Source organism: Rhinolophus hipposideros (assembly GCF_964194185.1).
Source record: "Rhinolophus hipposideros genome assembly, chromosome: 14".
In the NCBI taxonomy this organism is placed as follows: domain Eukaryota; kingdom Metazoa; phylum Chordata; class Mammalia; order Chiroptera; family Rhinolophidae; genus Rhinolophus; species Rhinolophus hipposideros.
In genome coordinates, this window is record NC_138060.1 from 10,078,529 (window position 1) to 10,093,224 (window position 14,696).

General features: G+C 47.0%; 1 protein-coding gene across 5 annotated transcripts in view; it reads left to right on the forward strand.

Annotated features, from left to right (window-relative positions):
* PRICKLE2 (prickle planar cell polarity protein 2) overlaps positions 1–14,696 on the forward strand; it is a 333,453-nt gene that overhangs the window by 286,107 nt on the left and 32,650 nt on the right. For all 5 annotated transcript variants that reach the window (XM_081072618.1, XM_081072619.1, XM_081072620.1 and 2 more), the window contains 2 exons: positions 2,897–3,083; positions 8,103–8,975. In XM_081072618.1, the coding sequence (XP_080928744.1) occupies positions 2,897–3,083; positions 8,103–8,975 (1,060 nt within the window). The remainder of the gene's footprint in view (positions 1–2,896; positions 3,084–8,102; positions 8,976–14,696) is intronic.

Consider the following 14,696-nt stretch of genomic DNA (forward strand, 5'->3'; position numbering starts at 1 on the left):
TGTGGATTCTTGGATTCCAGTGCTAGTGGTGGTGTTTTAGAGAGCCCCTCCAGACAGGTAGTTGGGAAACTGAGTTCAGGTCCAACTCTGTAATTCTAGGCAGCTGCTTTACCTTCATGCCTCAGTTTCCACATTTGGAAACTGGTGCTCGTAATCCAACATAATGTTATTTAACGGCAGATAGCATATGATGATTTAAGTGCTTTGACATTTTTGTTTAGTGAGACATAGTTCACATAGCATAAGGCTCACCCTTTTAAGGTGTACAAATTTGGTGGTTTTTAATATATTCAGAAAATTGTGCCACTGTCACAACTATTTAATCCTAGAAGATCATTTTCATTACCCAAAAGAAAACTGTGTATCTATTAGCAGTCACTTCCCTTTTCCCCTTTCACCCAACCCTTGGCAGCCACTAATCCATTCTCTGTCTCTATGGATTTACATATTCTGGAGATTTCATATAAATAGAATAATACAACATGTGACCTTTTGTGTCTGGCTTCTTTCAGTTAGCATGATGTTTTCAAGGTTAATCCATGTTGTAGCATGTATTATTACTTTTTTCCTTTCCATCACTGAAAAATACTCAGTTGCATGTGCAAGTCACATTTTGTTTAGCTTTTTATCAATTGATGGACATTCAAGTTGTTTCCATTTTTTGACTATTGTGAACCATGCTGCTGTGAACATTCATGTACAAGTTTTTGTGTGGACATATATTGTCAGTTCTCTTGAGTGTATATACCTAGGAGTGGAATTACTAGATCATATGGAAATTCTATGTTTAACTTTTTGGGGCAATCCAAACTTTCTTCCAGAGCAGCTATGCCATTTTACATTCCCACTCTCAGTGAATGAGGATTCTAGTTTCTCCACATTCTCCTCAACACCTATTGTCTGTCTTTTACATCTTAGTGGGTGATGATCGCATTGTGGCTTTGATTTGCCACATGGCTAAGCATGTCGAGCAGCTTTTCATGTGTTTGTTGGCTATTTGTATATCTTGTTTTTTGGAGAAATGTCTACTTAAATCCTTGGCCCATTTTTTTAAATATATTTTTATTTTATTGGGGAATATTGGGGAACAGTGTGTTTCTTTAGGGCCCATCAGCTCCAAGTCATTGTCCTTCAGTCTAGTTGTGGAGGGCACAGCTCAGCTCCAAGTCCCGTTGCCGTTTTCAATCTTTAGTTGCAGGGGGCGCAGCCCACCATCCCATGTGAGAACTGAACCGGCAACCTTCTCGTGCTCTAAGCAACTGAGCCATCCGGCCACCCCTCCGGAAGTTCAGTGGCAGCTCGTTGTCTTCAATCTAGTTGTGGAGGGCGCAGCTCACTGGCCCACGTGGGAATCGAACCGATAACCCTGTTGTTCAGAGCTCTCGCTCTAACCAACTGAGCCATCCAGCCGCCCCTGGGCCCATTTTTTCAATTGGACATTTTTTCTTTTTATTTTTCAATTGTAAATGTTTTTTATACATTCTAGGTAGTAGTTCCTTATCAGGTACATGATTTGCAGGTATTTTCTCCCATTCTGTGGTTGTATTTTCATTTTCTTGATGTCCTTTGAAGCACAAAAGTTTTTAACTTGGAGAAAGTCCAATGTATTTATTTTTCTTTTGTTGCTTACTGTTTTAGTGGTATATCTAAGAAATCATTGCTTCATCCAAGGTCATGAAAATGACACCTGTGTTTTCTTCTAAGCGTTCTATAGTTTTTGGTCTCTTTAGGTCTTTGCTCCCCTTTGAGTTCATTTTAGCATATGGTGTGAGACAGGGCTTCAGATTCATTCTTTCACAATTGGTTATCCAGTTGTCACAGCCCCGTTGGTTGAAGAGACTATTCTTTCCCCTACTGAATATCTTTGGCATCATTGTTGATAAGCAGTTGGCCCTAAATGTTTGGGTTTATTCCTGGACTTTCAATTCTGTTGATCCATGAGTGTCTATCCTTATACCAGTATTGCGCTGCCTTCATTACTGTAGTTTGTAGTAAGCTCTTAAATCTGTGCTTTGAAATTTTAAAAACTCTATATTAGAAGTCAAGATACAAATGCTTCTGAGGACTACCAGATATTGTAAATGAAGGCGACCCTGGGCAACAGTGAATAGTGGAGAGTATGATGAAACTGAAGGACTCGCCACGCATCTGGAAGCCTTAGCCTGTGCTCAGCTCTTGCCCACTGCCATCGTGCAGGAATGTGTATTGAGTACAGTGGTACCTCGGTTCTCGAACGTCTCCCTTGACGAACATTTCAGTTTACGAACGTCGTAAATTTTATGGATCTATGGTATTATTAGATAGTAAAATTCATGCTAAATTTGCAGTTTTAGGGGTTGATTTTAAAGGTCTGGAACGGATTAATCCATTTTGCATTACTTTAATGGGGAAACCATGCCTCAGTTTTCAAACATTTCAGAACTTGAACGGTCTTCCGGAACGGATTATGAGGTACAGAGGTACCACTGTACCACCACATGTTATATATTCAAAAGACAAACCAGGATTCCAGGTGTTGATATGACATTTCCTATTTTTATAAATATTGTGTATAGGCCAAATAAAACAGATATGTATGTTCAAAGTACCCATGAACTGTCAGCTTTTGATCCTGCTTCATATTCTTCAGGGTAAAACATTTTTTGTCGTATTAAAATGTGGTAAATTCATCACTGACAAGGCTAGAATCCATGTTTAATTGTACTTTAAGCAAATCAAAATGTGGGAGCTGATTTAGATATAGAATAAATATTTAATACATATAGATTTTTTAAATAATTGTGGGCGGGACGTGTTTTCCTACACTTCCAGTTTGGGGCCCCCGTAGCTTTCCTCCTTTAAAGTGCGTTCCCATGGCTGGGTCTTAACCACTGATCATTGGCTTCCCCGTCTCCAGATCATCTTCGCGGACGAATGCACCGAAGCTGAGGGGCGGCACTGGCACATGAAACACTTTTGCTGCTTTGAGTGTGAGACAGTGCTGGGCGGCCAGCGCTACATCATGAAGGAGGGAAGGCCCTACTGTTGCCACTGCTTCGAGTCCTTGTACGCAGAATATTGTGACACCTGTGCCCAACACATAGGTAAGGCAACAGTTGGTAGTGAGCTCGGTCCAACTGTGACTGGATCTCTCCATTGTGTTAGAATCCCTTTGGTTGCAAGCGATAGAAACCCAACTCAGACTAGCTTAAGTGGAAAAGGGGAAATCTTGGCTCACACTGCTAGAGTGGCTAGGAGTATGCTAGCTTCGGCTGGACTGGATCAAGGGTTCAAACAAAGTGTCTTTCCCTCTGTACCTCAGCTCAGCTTGCCTTCCGTTGGCATCATTGGGAAGCAAACCTTCACGTGATGGCCAAGATGACCCAACCCTCGCACTTACACAGAGTATTAGCATTTGTATTCCGTACAGGTGTGGGGCCGTGTCTCTTCCAGCATCCAAGTCAGGTCCTCCAAATAGGAATCCCACAGGCTCTGCTTTGGTCATAGGTTCTGCCCTGAACACAAGGGAATAGGGGATTCTTATTGGTCTGCCTGAGTCATAGGCCCACCCCTAGGTGAGGCTATATGATGTACAGCCCCCCACCAAGAGGAGGGGGAGAGGTCTCAGAAGGAAAATATGAGGGAAAATATAAACAGATGTTTTCCACTGCCCCTTGGAAAAATTCAAGGGTCACCGGAGGGAGGAATGAAAGCATTTCTCTTGGTAGGAAGGAATAGTCAAGAAAACCAAATGGCTTCTGGCAAACATAGCTTAAACAAACAAACAAAAAAGTCACCAAAAGCTGACCCAGCCAAATATAAAGCAAGGAATCTCAAATAGCCTATATAAGCTATAAACTCCCCAAATAAGTGGCAGATCTGAGATGGTGAAAATCATTTTCCCTTTGCAGATACTAACCAGTTTGTTCAGCCCTTCGGTGCTGTTCCAGATCACGCTGCATCTGGCTTCGTCATTCAACTTGCCTGTTCTGGCACCTTGAGAATGAGCCACCCTTAAAAAAAAAAAAAAAGAGTTGGCAGTGGATGAATGTCTGTGAGACCAACAGCCTGATCTTCCTGGGCTTGTGCAATTCCAAATCTGCTCAGCATATGCCAACTTCTTACCTCCACTGGGGCGATGTGGAGACAGCCTGGGAGCCCATTTGCCTCACTTAAAAGATACTTGTCGAGAACAAAAAGAAGTGGCTTTGCCTCCCTGGTTCCTCCGAAGTGATTTGTCAAATGAAAAATTAGCTAGCAATTTGAAGGGTTTTGTGTGTTTGATAAAAATCACAGCTTTGTGGACAAGGCACCTACTGTGTGCTCAGTGATCCTTTGTTGTTGCGCAGTTCGTCCCAGACCCAAGCCTGCTTCCATGAGGCCGTCCCAAGCTACGGCCCCTGCCAGGCCCAGGGCTGAGTATTGCTTTGCCGACCCTCGTCCAGCATTCCTTTCTGGGGTCTAGAAGGATGCCCAAATTCCCCTTCCTAACCCCTAAAAACCTCACTCTCTCCCAACCTGATACCTCAACCAAGAATCCAACAGCTTTCATTTCTCACAAGGTCAAAGCAATTAAACAGATAAACTTCCTTTTCTGGTAAGAGTTAGGAAATGGGGAGCTTGATTTGGACAGGTGGTTTGGCATTTGAGGAAGGGCCGGGGGTGGGATGCTGTCAGGGAGATGATACAACTTACCTGCCCAGCATTGCTCACTGGATTCTAGGGCTGCAAGTGGGGCTTGCCTGCAGGAGAGGGACTCAGCGTACAAAAAGCTCACCGCAACAAAACTGCCTTCTCACTAGTATTTCTGTTTCTTCTGTCCCCTTCCACTGAAGCTTCAAAGCCTCTCCAGAAAGTGCCACTTAGAATTTTCACTCAGCGACATGGAAGAGAGAAAACCTGTCTGTCACCACCGTGTGTACCCCTCAGAGGCCCCTCTGTTTTCTTCTATGTCTTGCTTCTTCTAGCTGTTTGAGGTGTTGATTGGCATTCCCTCTCCTCCCCTCCTAAATCCATAAAAAGGCATCACTGTTTTACCAGAAAACAAGAGCTCTGTGGCCTGCAGTACTATCCCTGCTGCAGTTAAAATGCTGTCCACGATTTTTTTTCCTAAATCCACTTTTCTGTAAAACGTAATTTTCCTGCGACAGTGAAAGGAAGGATATGTTCTGTGTATCGTGCATACCACAGTCTCTGGGTGCTTTACTCTGACTATATTATCCAAATATCCCATATTTATATAGCTGCTCAGAGCCGACCCTGCATCAGGCAGCCGTTGCTAGGGCAACGGTACTTTTGCCTGCGCACAGCAAACAGTCCTATAAACAGACCAAAGCTCTAGCATCAGTAGACACATCCACCCTCAGAGAAGCGCTTAAAGGTCTTAGAGAGGGAATACAAAGGGCCGCTTAGATGTGGACCCGCAGAGCCCTTTTCCAGATGTTTAGAGTTCAGGAGCAGTTCAGAGCACCATGTGACATCGCTGATGTTTATCAGGGACCGCGTTCCACCGCCTGCTGGGCTGCTTTGTAACACGCTTCCCCCGCCCCTCTCCTCATGGTGGCCCAGGCTTTCTGCGAGGCCCCCACTCCCATCCCCAAAACTAGGCCTCTGCTGCCATATTGGAGCGTGTTTCCTTGCAGAAACACGGAGAAGCGGCTGGTAGAGGACAGGCCACAGGAACTGGACTTCCTGTGTACATCTGACCGGGATTGGGAAAGCTACAGCTGCTTGGATGCTGTGCTGAGTCAGAGCTCAGGGGAGCCGGGACCAGGGCACAGGGACCTGGGCAGCAGGGTCACCAGCACAGGCTCTCTGGAAGAGAGGAGAGACGGGAGAGAGGAGGGAAGATCAAGCCAGACTCAGTTCTCTCTTGGCCTGCATCCAGGCAGGGGCTCTCAGAGAGAAGAGGGGCACCTGCTAAAAATACAAGAAGAGCCGTCGGAACAGTTAGCAGGCACTCTCTGCATATGAGCGCAGTTAATCCTCCCAACAACTCTCTGAAGTAACTACTATTGTTATCCCTGTTTTATTGTGAAAGAGACGGAGGAACAGAGAGGTGAAGCCCCTGGCCTAGGCTCATATAGCCAGACAGCAGCAGAACCAGGATTCGAACCCAAGCTGATGGGCTGCATCATCTTTACCACCAGATGGGACAACATGGGGCTGGGATTTGAACCTGCATTTTTCTGGGTCCTGAAGTCTTAACCACTGGAGGGTGTGTGGATGGAGCCATAGCACTGGGTCATCTGCTCTAGCCCTGCCCCAGCCACTCCTGGGAATGCTGTGTCGAAAGGCAGTGGATTCAGGGTCCCTCTTGCCTTGGGGATGGCCCTTGTGGTTGCTCCTGTCCCTCTAAAAATCCCCTAAGAGTCCCCAGGACCAGACTCCTAAATAAACAAAGACCCCTTTGGGGAGGAGCTAATAGAGAAGAATTTGCCTTATGCCTCTTTCCCTGGTCTCCAAGGACATAGAAGTAAGTCCAGGAAAAGACAGGAAGGGTCAGGAGAGGCTGTGTGCACTTTGCCTTTTGTTCTTGCCCTTTTCTCTTTCTCTCAATTTTTTGTTCGCCGCCTCTCTAGAAGTTATTCCCAGAAAGTCCAGGCTCAGGGTTCTCAGCCGCTAAAGGGGAAGGTTCAGATTAGTACCTTTCTAGAAAGATTTTTATCATCAGACATCAGGAGTCTTACAAAGATTCTCTTCCATCCCATAGTAATTTCTGGGACTGCATCTCAGCAGGCTCTCCCCACAGTATGGGGGCCCCAGCAGTGGCTTCCATTCTGCCAGGTTAGTAACTGCTGTCAAAGAAAACCTCCCTGTGTCACTGTCTTAGCAACAATCCCAGGTGACTCTGCCATTGGCCTGGTGCAGGTCACGTGCCCACCCCTGAACCAGTCACTAGTCTGGGAGTTACCAATTTTTAGTGGCAAGTGCTGGGTCCGGGAGTGGCTTTAGTCCCCCCCCAAAGCTCATGGCCCAAGGGTAGCAAGGAGCTGATGCCTCATGGGGAGATTAAGTCCTATGACTGGAATAGGGCAGAAGAGATGCTGAGAAGCAAGAACAGCGGGCGCTGTTGGAGGCTTGTGTACACGGGTATGACAAGATTGTGTAAACCAGGCACAGCGCTGGCATGCGGAGGAAATGTTTCTTCCTTCCCTGACGAAGTTAAGCAAAAGGTGTGGATGCTAATGGAGGGGAGATACAGTTGACAAACCACTTCCAGCTTTTTCCTTACCAAGAGCTGAAATCTAAGTTTTTTCTTTGCCACTGAGCTGCTACAGTGATTACCCTTCGGAATGGCATCCACTGGTGATGGGATTCAATTTATCAATCCATTCAACATACGAAAAGCCCCTATGATGTACCAGGCCATGTTCCTAGAGATACCGAAGAAACTCAGTGGCCTGTCCTCACAGAGCTTCGCGTTCAGTGGGGGAGAGAGAGAACTAATAAGCAGATGAGGTGATAAAATGTTAAGCAGTATTAATGCTGTGAAGAAAAATGCAGCGGGCATGGGTGGAGAATGTGACAGTAGGGAAGACAGGAAGCTTCTCCAAGGAGTTGGCATTGGAGCAGACCCCTAAGTAGAGGGAACGAGACACTGCCAGTGTCAGGGTGAGGGGCAAGACTTCCTGGGCACAGACCTCACCTATGATGCTTGGCTGTTTTATGTGACGAAGGTACTTAACCTTTTGTGCCTGTTTTCTCATCTGAAAAATGGAAATAATAGAAACCTACCTCATATAGCCATACAGTGGAGGGGTTAAATGAGCTTACGTATATGCAAAGCATTGAAAAAATGCCTGCTTTATTATATGTTAGTATCATTATTGCAGTGTGTCTGGGGGAATGTGTCCCAGGCAGAAAGATTTATGGACAGGCCATTTTGACCTAGTTTCTCTGTATCCAAAGCTAATGAGTTACGGAGCTGACTTGTAGAACAGGGGGCTCTCCTAGTAGATCATGAATATCCTTTATGTGGGGATCTGATCCTTGATTTAATGACATTTTATTTGCTGCTGCATCTGGAGCCCTGAGCCACACCAGGGTGCTGTGTGTTTCACACTGTCATGCATATTCTGAGCAGCTCGTCAGCCTCTTCCGTGTCTTTTCTCTGTCCTCAGGGATCGACCAAGGCCAAATGACCTATGACGGCCAACACTGGCATGCCACTGAGACCTGTTTCTGCTGTGCTCACTGCAAGAAATCCCTCCTTGGCCGGCCCTTCCTCCCCAAACAGGGCCAGATATTCTGCTCACGGGCCTGCAGTGCCGGGGAGGACCCCAATGGCTCAGACTCGTCCGATTCCGCCTTCCAGAATGCCAGGGCCAAGGAGTCCCGGCGTAGCGCCAAAATTGGCAAAAACAAGGGCAAGACAGAGGAGCCCATGCTGAGCCAGCACAGCCAGTTGCAGGTCAGTTCCAACCGACTGTCAGCCGACGTGGACCCCCTGTCAATGCAGATGGACCTGCTCAGCCTGTCCAGCCAGACCCCCAGCCTCAACCGAGACCCCATTTGGAGGAGCCGGGACGAGCCCTACCATTACGGGAACAAGATGGAGCAGAGTCAGTCCCAGAGTCCTTTGCAGCTCCTCAGCCAGTGCAACATCAGAACTTCCTACAGTCCAGGAGGGCAAGGGGCCGGCGCCCAGCCCGACATGTGGGCCAAGCACTTCAGCAACCCCAAAAGGAGCTCGTCACTGGCCATGAAGGGACACGGCGGCAGCTTCATCAAGGAATGTCGAGAGGACTACTACCCGGGAAGGCTGAGATCCCAGGAGAGCTACAGCGACATGTCCAGTCAGAGCTTTAGTGAAACCCGAGGCAGCATCCAAGTCCCCAAGTATGAGGAAGAGGAGGAGGAAGAAGGGGGCATGTCCACTCAGCAGTGTCGAACCCGTCATCCAATCAGCTCCCTGAAATACACTGAAGACATGACACCCACGGAGCAGACCCCTCGGGGCTCCATGGAGTCGCTGGCCCTGTCCAATGCAACAGGTAGGGTCTGTCCGCCCGGCAGACAGAGAGCAGTGGATGACCCCGGGTGACCTGGGGCAGCTCTTCAGGGTTTCAGTGTTGTTCTTGCCATGTGCCCTTCTCCGACAGGGCATTAGGGAAGGTGAACCCAAGTGACAGGTGGCTTCTGTCTTTGATCGGATTCCCTATAAGCAGAGCCTGAGGCAGAGATTAAGTTGCCTGTGATGCGTTGAGCCGAGCTTCCAGGGAAGGGGAGTGCGAGAAACTGGGCAGGGAGAGGGAGGAGCCGAGTGAAGAATGAGGGCTGAACGTGAGTCTAGCATCAGCCTGACCCCACAGGGGCTCTGGGGGGTGCTCCACCATACAGTTGGTTCCCTCTTGTGACAAAACGCTGACGTGTGCACTACCATGTCAGTCAGTCATTGGCTTTGAGCCACGAGAGCAACTTGGGGACGAGACTGTGGTTGTGGGCATGGGGTAAGGCAGTGCCTGTTGGCCAAAACAGCGTCCAGGAGAAGGGACAGCTGTGAGCTGCAGACAGTGTTCACACACCCTGGAGCTGCCTGGGACACCAGAGTATCCACAGCAGCAACAAGGCTGCTCCAAACCCCGGAATCTCATTACACAGCTGGTTCTAATGTGCAGGTAGAGACCAAAGAAATGTGGATAGAGAAGAAGGCAAGTAGGCTGGAAGGGGCTGACATGGGGAGGGGGGAGAGAGAGAGAGAGAGAGAATGAATGAATCCGTTACCTGCCCTCTGTGGTCAGATTGTCCTGCTGGTTTGTCTGCATGTGAAGACTAGTGTAGATGACGTCTAAAGAGGCACTGCACAAAGTGTCGTCTGACGATCGGGGCTGGTCACAGTCCTCAGCGAGATAAGTACTGAAATGACAATGTGTAGGAACCCGCAGAGCAATCTGGCTTTGCTGCAGTATCCCAGGGCATCTCAGTGGGCTCATGGACCGGCTCAGGTGCAGACCAGGGAGGATGGTGTAGAACCCATGGGTGACTTGTATGTCACACGCGCTGTGTACGGTCATGTTCAGGAAGGCCACATATGCGTCCACAGTGAATTGGGAATGAAAAACTGGCCTTGCACCACTGATAGCTTCAGAAGTGCTTCTAAGATGCACTAAGTGTATCTGCCCCTTATGGACAAGACCCCTGAGGAGGGAGACACACATCTACCCTATACAATGGGGACCGCATAGTCAGATGTGTCTGGGTGGAGACTGATAAACTGGCACGTCAGTCCCATCTGCAGGGGACAACCACTGCTCAGCTCCAGCTGCTCGTTGCCACGTGCCGGGATATTTATTTATTCAACTAACAGTTATGTAGCTCTTACCATGTGCCAAACATTGTTCTAAGCACTTTATAAATATTACCTCACATAATTAACTCATCACAACCCTATGAAAGAGATAGACTGTTAAAATTCTCATTTCACAGTTGAAGAAACTGAAGCTCAGGGGGCTGAAGGATTGACCCAGCTTTTAGAAGGAAGAGCAGGAATTTGAACCTGTGCATATGACCCCAGAGCAAAGCTCTTCATCACACCAGACTGCCAGTCTGATTCGAGTCCCATGCTGTCAAATCTTGCACTTGTTTCAGACAAGTTAAAAATGCGGAGTTTTTTTAAATGTGAAATCTATTAAAACTCTCTGCTAACAAGCAAAATGTGGCTCTGAGATGCAGGAGATCTATACAGTATGTTTTTAACTTTTATCCCCCTCAAATGCTTTCACATCTGTGTTCTCATTTGTCCTAGAGGACAAATGGCAGATATCCTTACCCCCATGTTTCAGATGGGAAAAAATAAAGAAGAAAAGAAAAAAAATGAGGCCTTGGTGACTAAGCACCTTGCCTAATGTCGTAGAAGTGAGCAATTAGTGCAGAGTGATGACTGCCTGGCTTCCAGCCCAGGTTGTGCTATTCTCACAAGATTTATGTGCTATAATTGTTTAAAAGGCCAGGAGACAAATAAGTAATTCAGCCTCTGAAGCAGTTTCTTGAAGCTAGACCACCTGCACTAGAATCACTGGCTGCTTGATTAAAACATGGGCTCCAGGCCTTACCCCCCTGCTTCAGACCCTTTAAAGGTGGGGCTCAGGAACCTGCATTTTAACCAGCTCCCTGCTGACACTGATGCAAACATTGTCTGAGAACAGTCCTTCCTGGTTTTGTCTGTTCTGATTTAATGTCCTCCCACTGTGACTTATGAGGAATTGAGATCTGGGGGTTTGGGAATGTTGGAGAGACCACAGAGGTATGTACATTTGAAGAACATATAGTCTCTGATTCTAAGGAAGAGGTGGGGAATTTCCCCCCATGATTTTCTGTGGCTCCTTGGGCAGAGCAATTTCACATTACTTCAACGAATGGCCCTCTATTTCTGAGATTTGGGGAAAGCAGCCCCGAACCAAGTCTGTTACAGCTGAGAGAAGTTCCTCAGCGCAGCACTGCCCAATATGGTAGCCTGGGCCACGTGTGAATACTGAAATTTGAATTAGTGAAAATTAAATGAAATTAAAATTTCAGGTTATCAGCTGCACATTTTAACTGCCCAACAACAATGAACTGAATTTTCAATTTCATTTCTTTTTAATCAGTGTAAATTTCAACAGCCACATGTAGCTGGTAGCTGCTCTGTTGGACAGCGCAGATGACGTGAGTGAGCTATTAGGATGGGCACAGTTTTAACCCCATCATTCATCTCTTTGGATGGTCTCACAGGAGCACTAGTTTTTCAGATTCTCAATTGAAAAATTAATGGTTTAGAGTACTAGTTCTGGAGTCACTTTCTGGGTTCAAATGCAGCCTTTATCGTGTAGGAACTGTGTGACCTTGAACGAGTCACTTAACTTCTGTAAAGCTCCATTGCTTCATCCATGGGATTTAGTGACTAATATCCTGTGTAGGGTTTTTGTAGAGAATTAAATGATAATGTGTTTAAACTCATTAATATACTTGGTGGACGTATGATCCTCTTATAGAGGACCATTATATGATTACCTGATATTTATTATTATTATTATTTCTCTCGTATCTCAAACATACTGGTGCCCGTAGGAATATTTAAGCTACTGACATTTCCCAACATCCACCAGTTGCGCAGGTTTGCATTTATTTTTAGGTTTGAAAATGTGTCGTCGCCACCACCCCCTCCTCTTTGTCCTAACCAGCATGAGAACAGGATGAGAAACAGAAAGCTAAAGAAATCCATTTTATGGTTCTATGTTTCCATGGATCTGTAGACACAAAGTGTGGAAGAAAGATTGTAGCGAATAGTCAAAGCATTGTATCATCGTTTGTCAGTAGAACAGACCCTAAATAAATAGCCTTTCACATCCTGCACACAGCATATACTAAGGACATGGTGTTGACTAGACTTGGGAAGTTGATCTTATTGCTGCCAGACCCTCACCGTTGCATTTGAATTTTGCTACAAAATTCAATAGACTTTTGAGAAGGCAGCATTCTGCACTGTCCGTGTATCTTTAAACCTTAGAATCCTGATCTATGAGTAACAAGTACTTGTCACAAAAGGCTTAGACAGAACACCTTGATCCTTGGGTGAAAGGTAGATTGCAGGATAATAGATTTTTTCTTCTTCCATGGTCAGTAAATTATCTTATTGAATAAGTCTGTAGTGTTTAATCTGGCATGAAGCATGATCTTTTTGTGGGCAGCATTTTTCCTTAGAACAGATCTGGAAAAACAGATCATCCCACTGGCTTGCCAGCTTCAGATCTGGGCTGTGGCACTACCCGATTTGTTTAGAACTGGGAGTGTCCCGTTTCTTCTTGGAAAACACAGTCCATCCCTTATGCTCACAGAGCGTGAGTCAGGCAGGCAGGCAGCACTTACACCACGATTGTGGAGAGCCTGGCAGGAGCTCTTTACACCGCCATTGCCTAAGCACAACTCTAAAGCGGCTTGCAGACTGGGTGATCGTAGTACTTGGAATAGTAATAACAACAATACCTAATATTACTGGGTGTGTATCATGTACTAGGTGTAATTCTGAGCACTTTACATGAACTAACTCACCACGTCCCTATGAGGTAGATAGAGTTGTTATTCCCATTTTACAGGTGACATAAATGGAACACAGAGAGGTGACACAGCTTGGAAGTGGAGGAGCAGGATTCAAACGTGGGCATCCTCGCTCCAGAGCCAGTGCCCTTAAGCACTGTCCCATAGCAGATGTGGACGGTGGTAATAACTGATAGTAAGCATACTAGCCCACTGACTGTGACCTGACATGCTAATGACTTCACATAGTACATTGCTCTAAACACAACCACCCTGTGAGAGAAGTCTGACTATTGTGTCCATTTTACAGATTGGTACACTAGCGTTCATAGACGTTGTGACCTCCCCCCAGTCACCACTGACAGCCAGGCCCTGAGCTGGGTGTGGTAGTCTGCAGGGCCCCTGCTCTTAACCTCCCTGGTCTCCATCCTCACAGGAAGGGTGCTGATCACCGTCAGGAGATTTGCATCATGACTGAAGGGACAAAGAGTGCTCTTCCTGTGCAGCCAGTTGGTGGTTATATCTGTACCGCTCTGGCAGGGCTAGAGGGAAGCTTGAGCGCAGGCCTGTCAAACGAGCGCTGAACGGCAGGAGGCAAAGCTGGCAGTCCGAGACGATGTGCCCAGGTTCGAGGCAGGAAAGACACGGGAGCCAAGTGCAGCTGTCCCAGAGTTGGCTCCCAGGCAGGAGGCACCGAGGCAGAGAAGATCAGGCTGTAGAGCAAATGAGGGTCAGGCTGCAGGTCACACACTGGGGCCAGGTGCAGAGTTGGAATTGGGACCTGTTGCTGCAGCAGAGGCCGCACCACAGAGCTGGAGACCATCAGCTGGCCCCTGCAGAAGGGCCCCTTGTGGAGTGAGGAGGCTGGGAATACGGGTCCTCCTCGAGGACCAGCCAGATTCTGTAAGGAGTGGTTGGGTCACAGAGAGCTGACACCTGTGAGAAAGGAATGCAGGTGTGGATGGGAGTGAGGGAAGGGAAAGATGGTTTCTGTCCGTTCATTCAGCCGGCAGTTGTGACTTGAGTGCTTACCCTGTGAGTTACAGCAGAAGAAATGAGAGTGCAGCTGCAGAGCAGCCTACTGGACCTTGTAGTTTAATACTATGTAACCTTGGACAACTGGCTTAGCTATTCTGTGCCTCAGTGTTCTCATCTTTGAAATGGAATGACAACAACCTTGTAGGGTTGTTGTGGGAATTAAATGAGTTAATTCCTATAAGGAATTTAGGACAGTGCTTATTACCCTGTGAGCACTCAATTAATATTAGCTGTTATTAGCTGTAGGCGCCTCAGCCTGGGCAAGGTGCTGGAGATGCAGTGCTGAGACAAAGTGGACATGGGCCTGGCCCTCGGGAACCTCACAGTCTAATGACGTTCAGTAGATAGTCACAATCTAATCGCACAATTGTATCTGTGGTAAATGTGGGGTTAGGAGGGTAGACAAAGAGGGATATGGCCGAGTCAGGGAGATCAGAGGTAGCACCTTGAAAAAGTGATGCTTACTGGAGAATAGAAGGCATATTCCAGACAGCAAGAGCAGCATGTGCAGAGGTCCTGTGGTAGGAATGTATGGCAAGCATGAAGAACCGAAAAAAGGCTCGCTGGCTGGGTGGGGAGCACAGAGAGCAGGCAAGGAAGGCAAGGGTTAGATAGTACAGAGGCATTTAGGATATTTGAAGTGTTTGGGCCTTTCCACTAAGGAC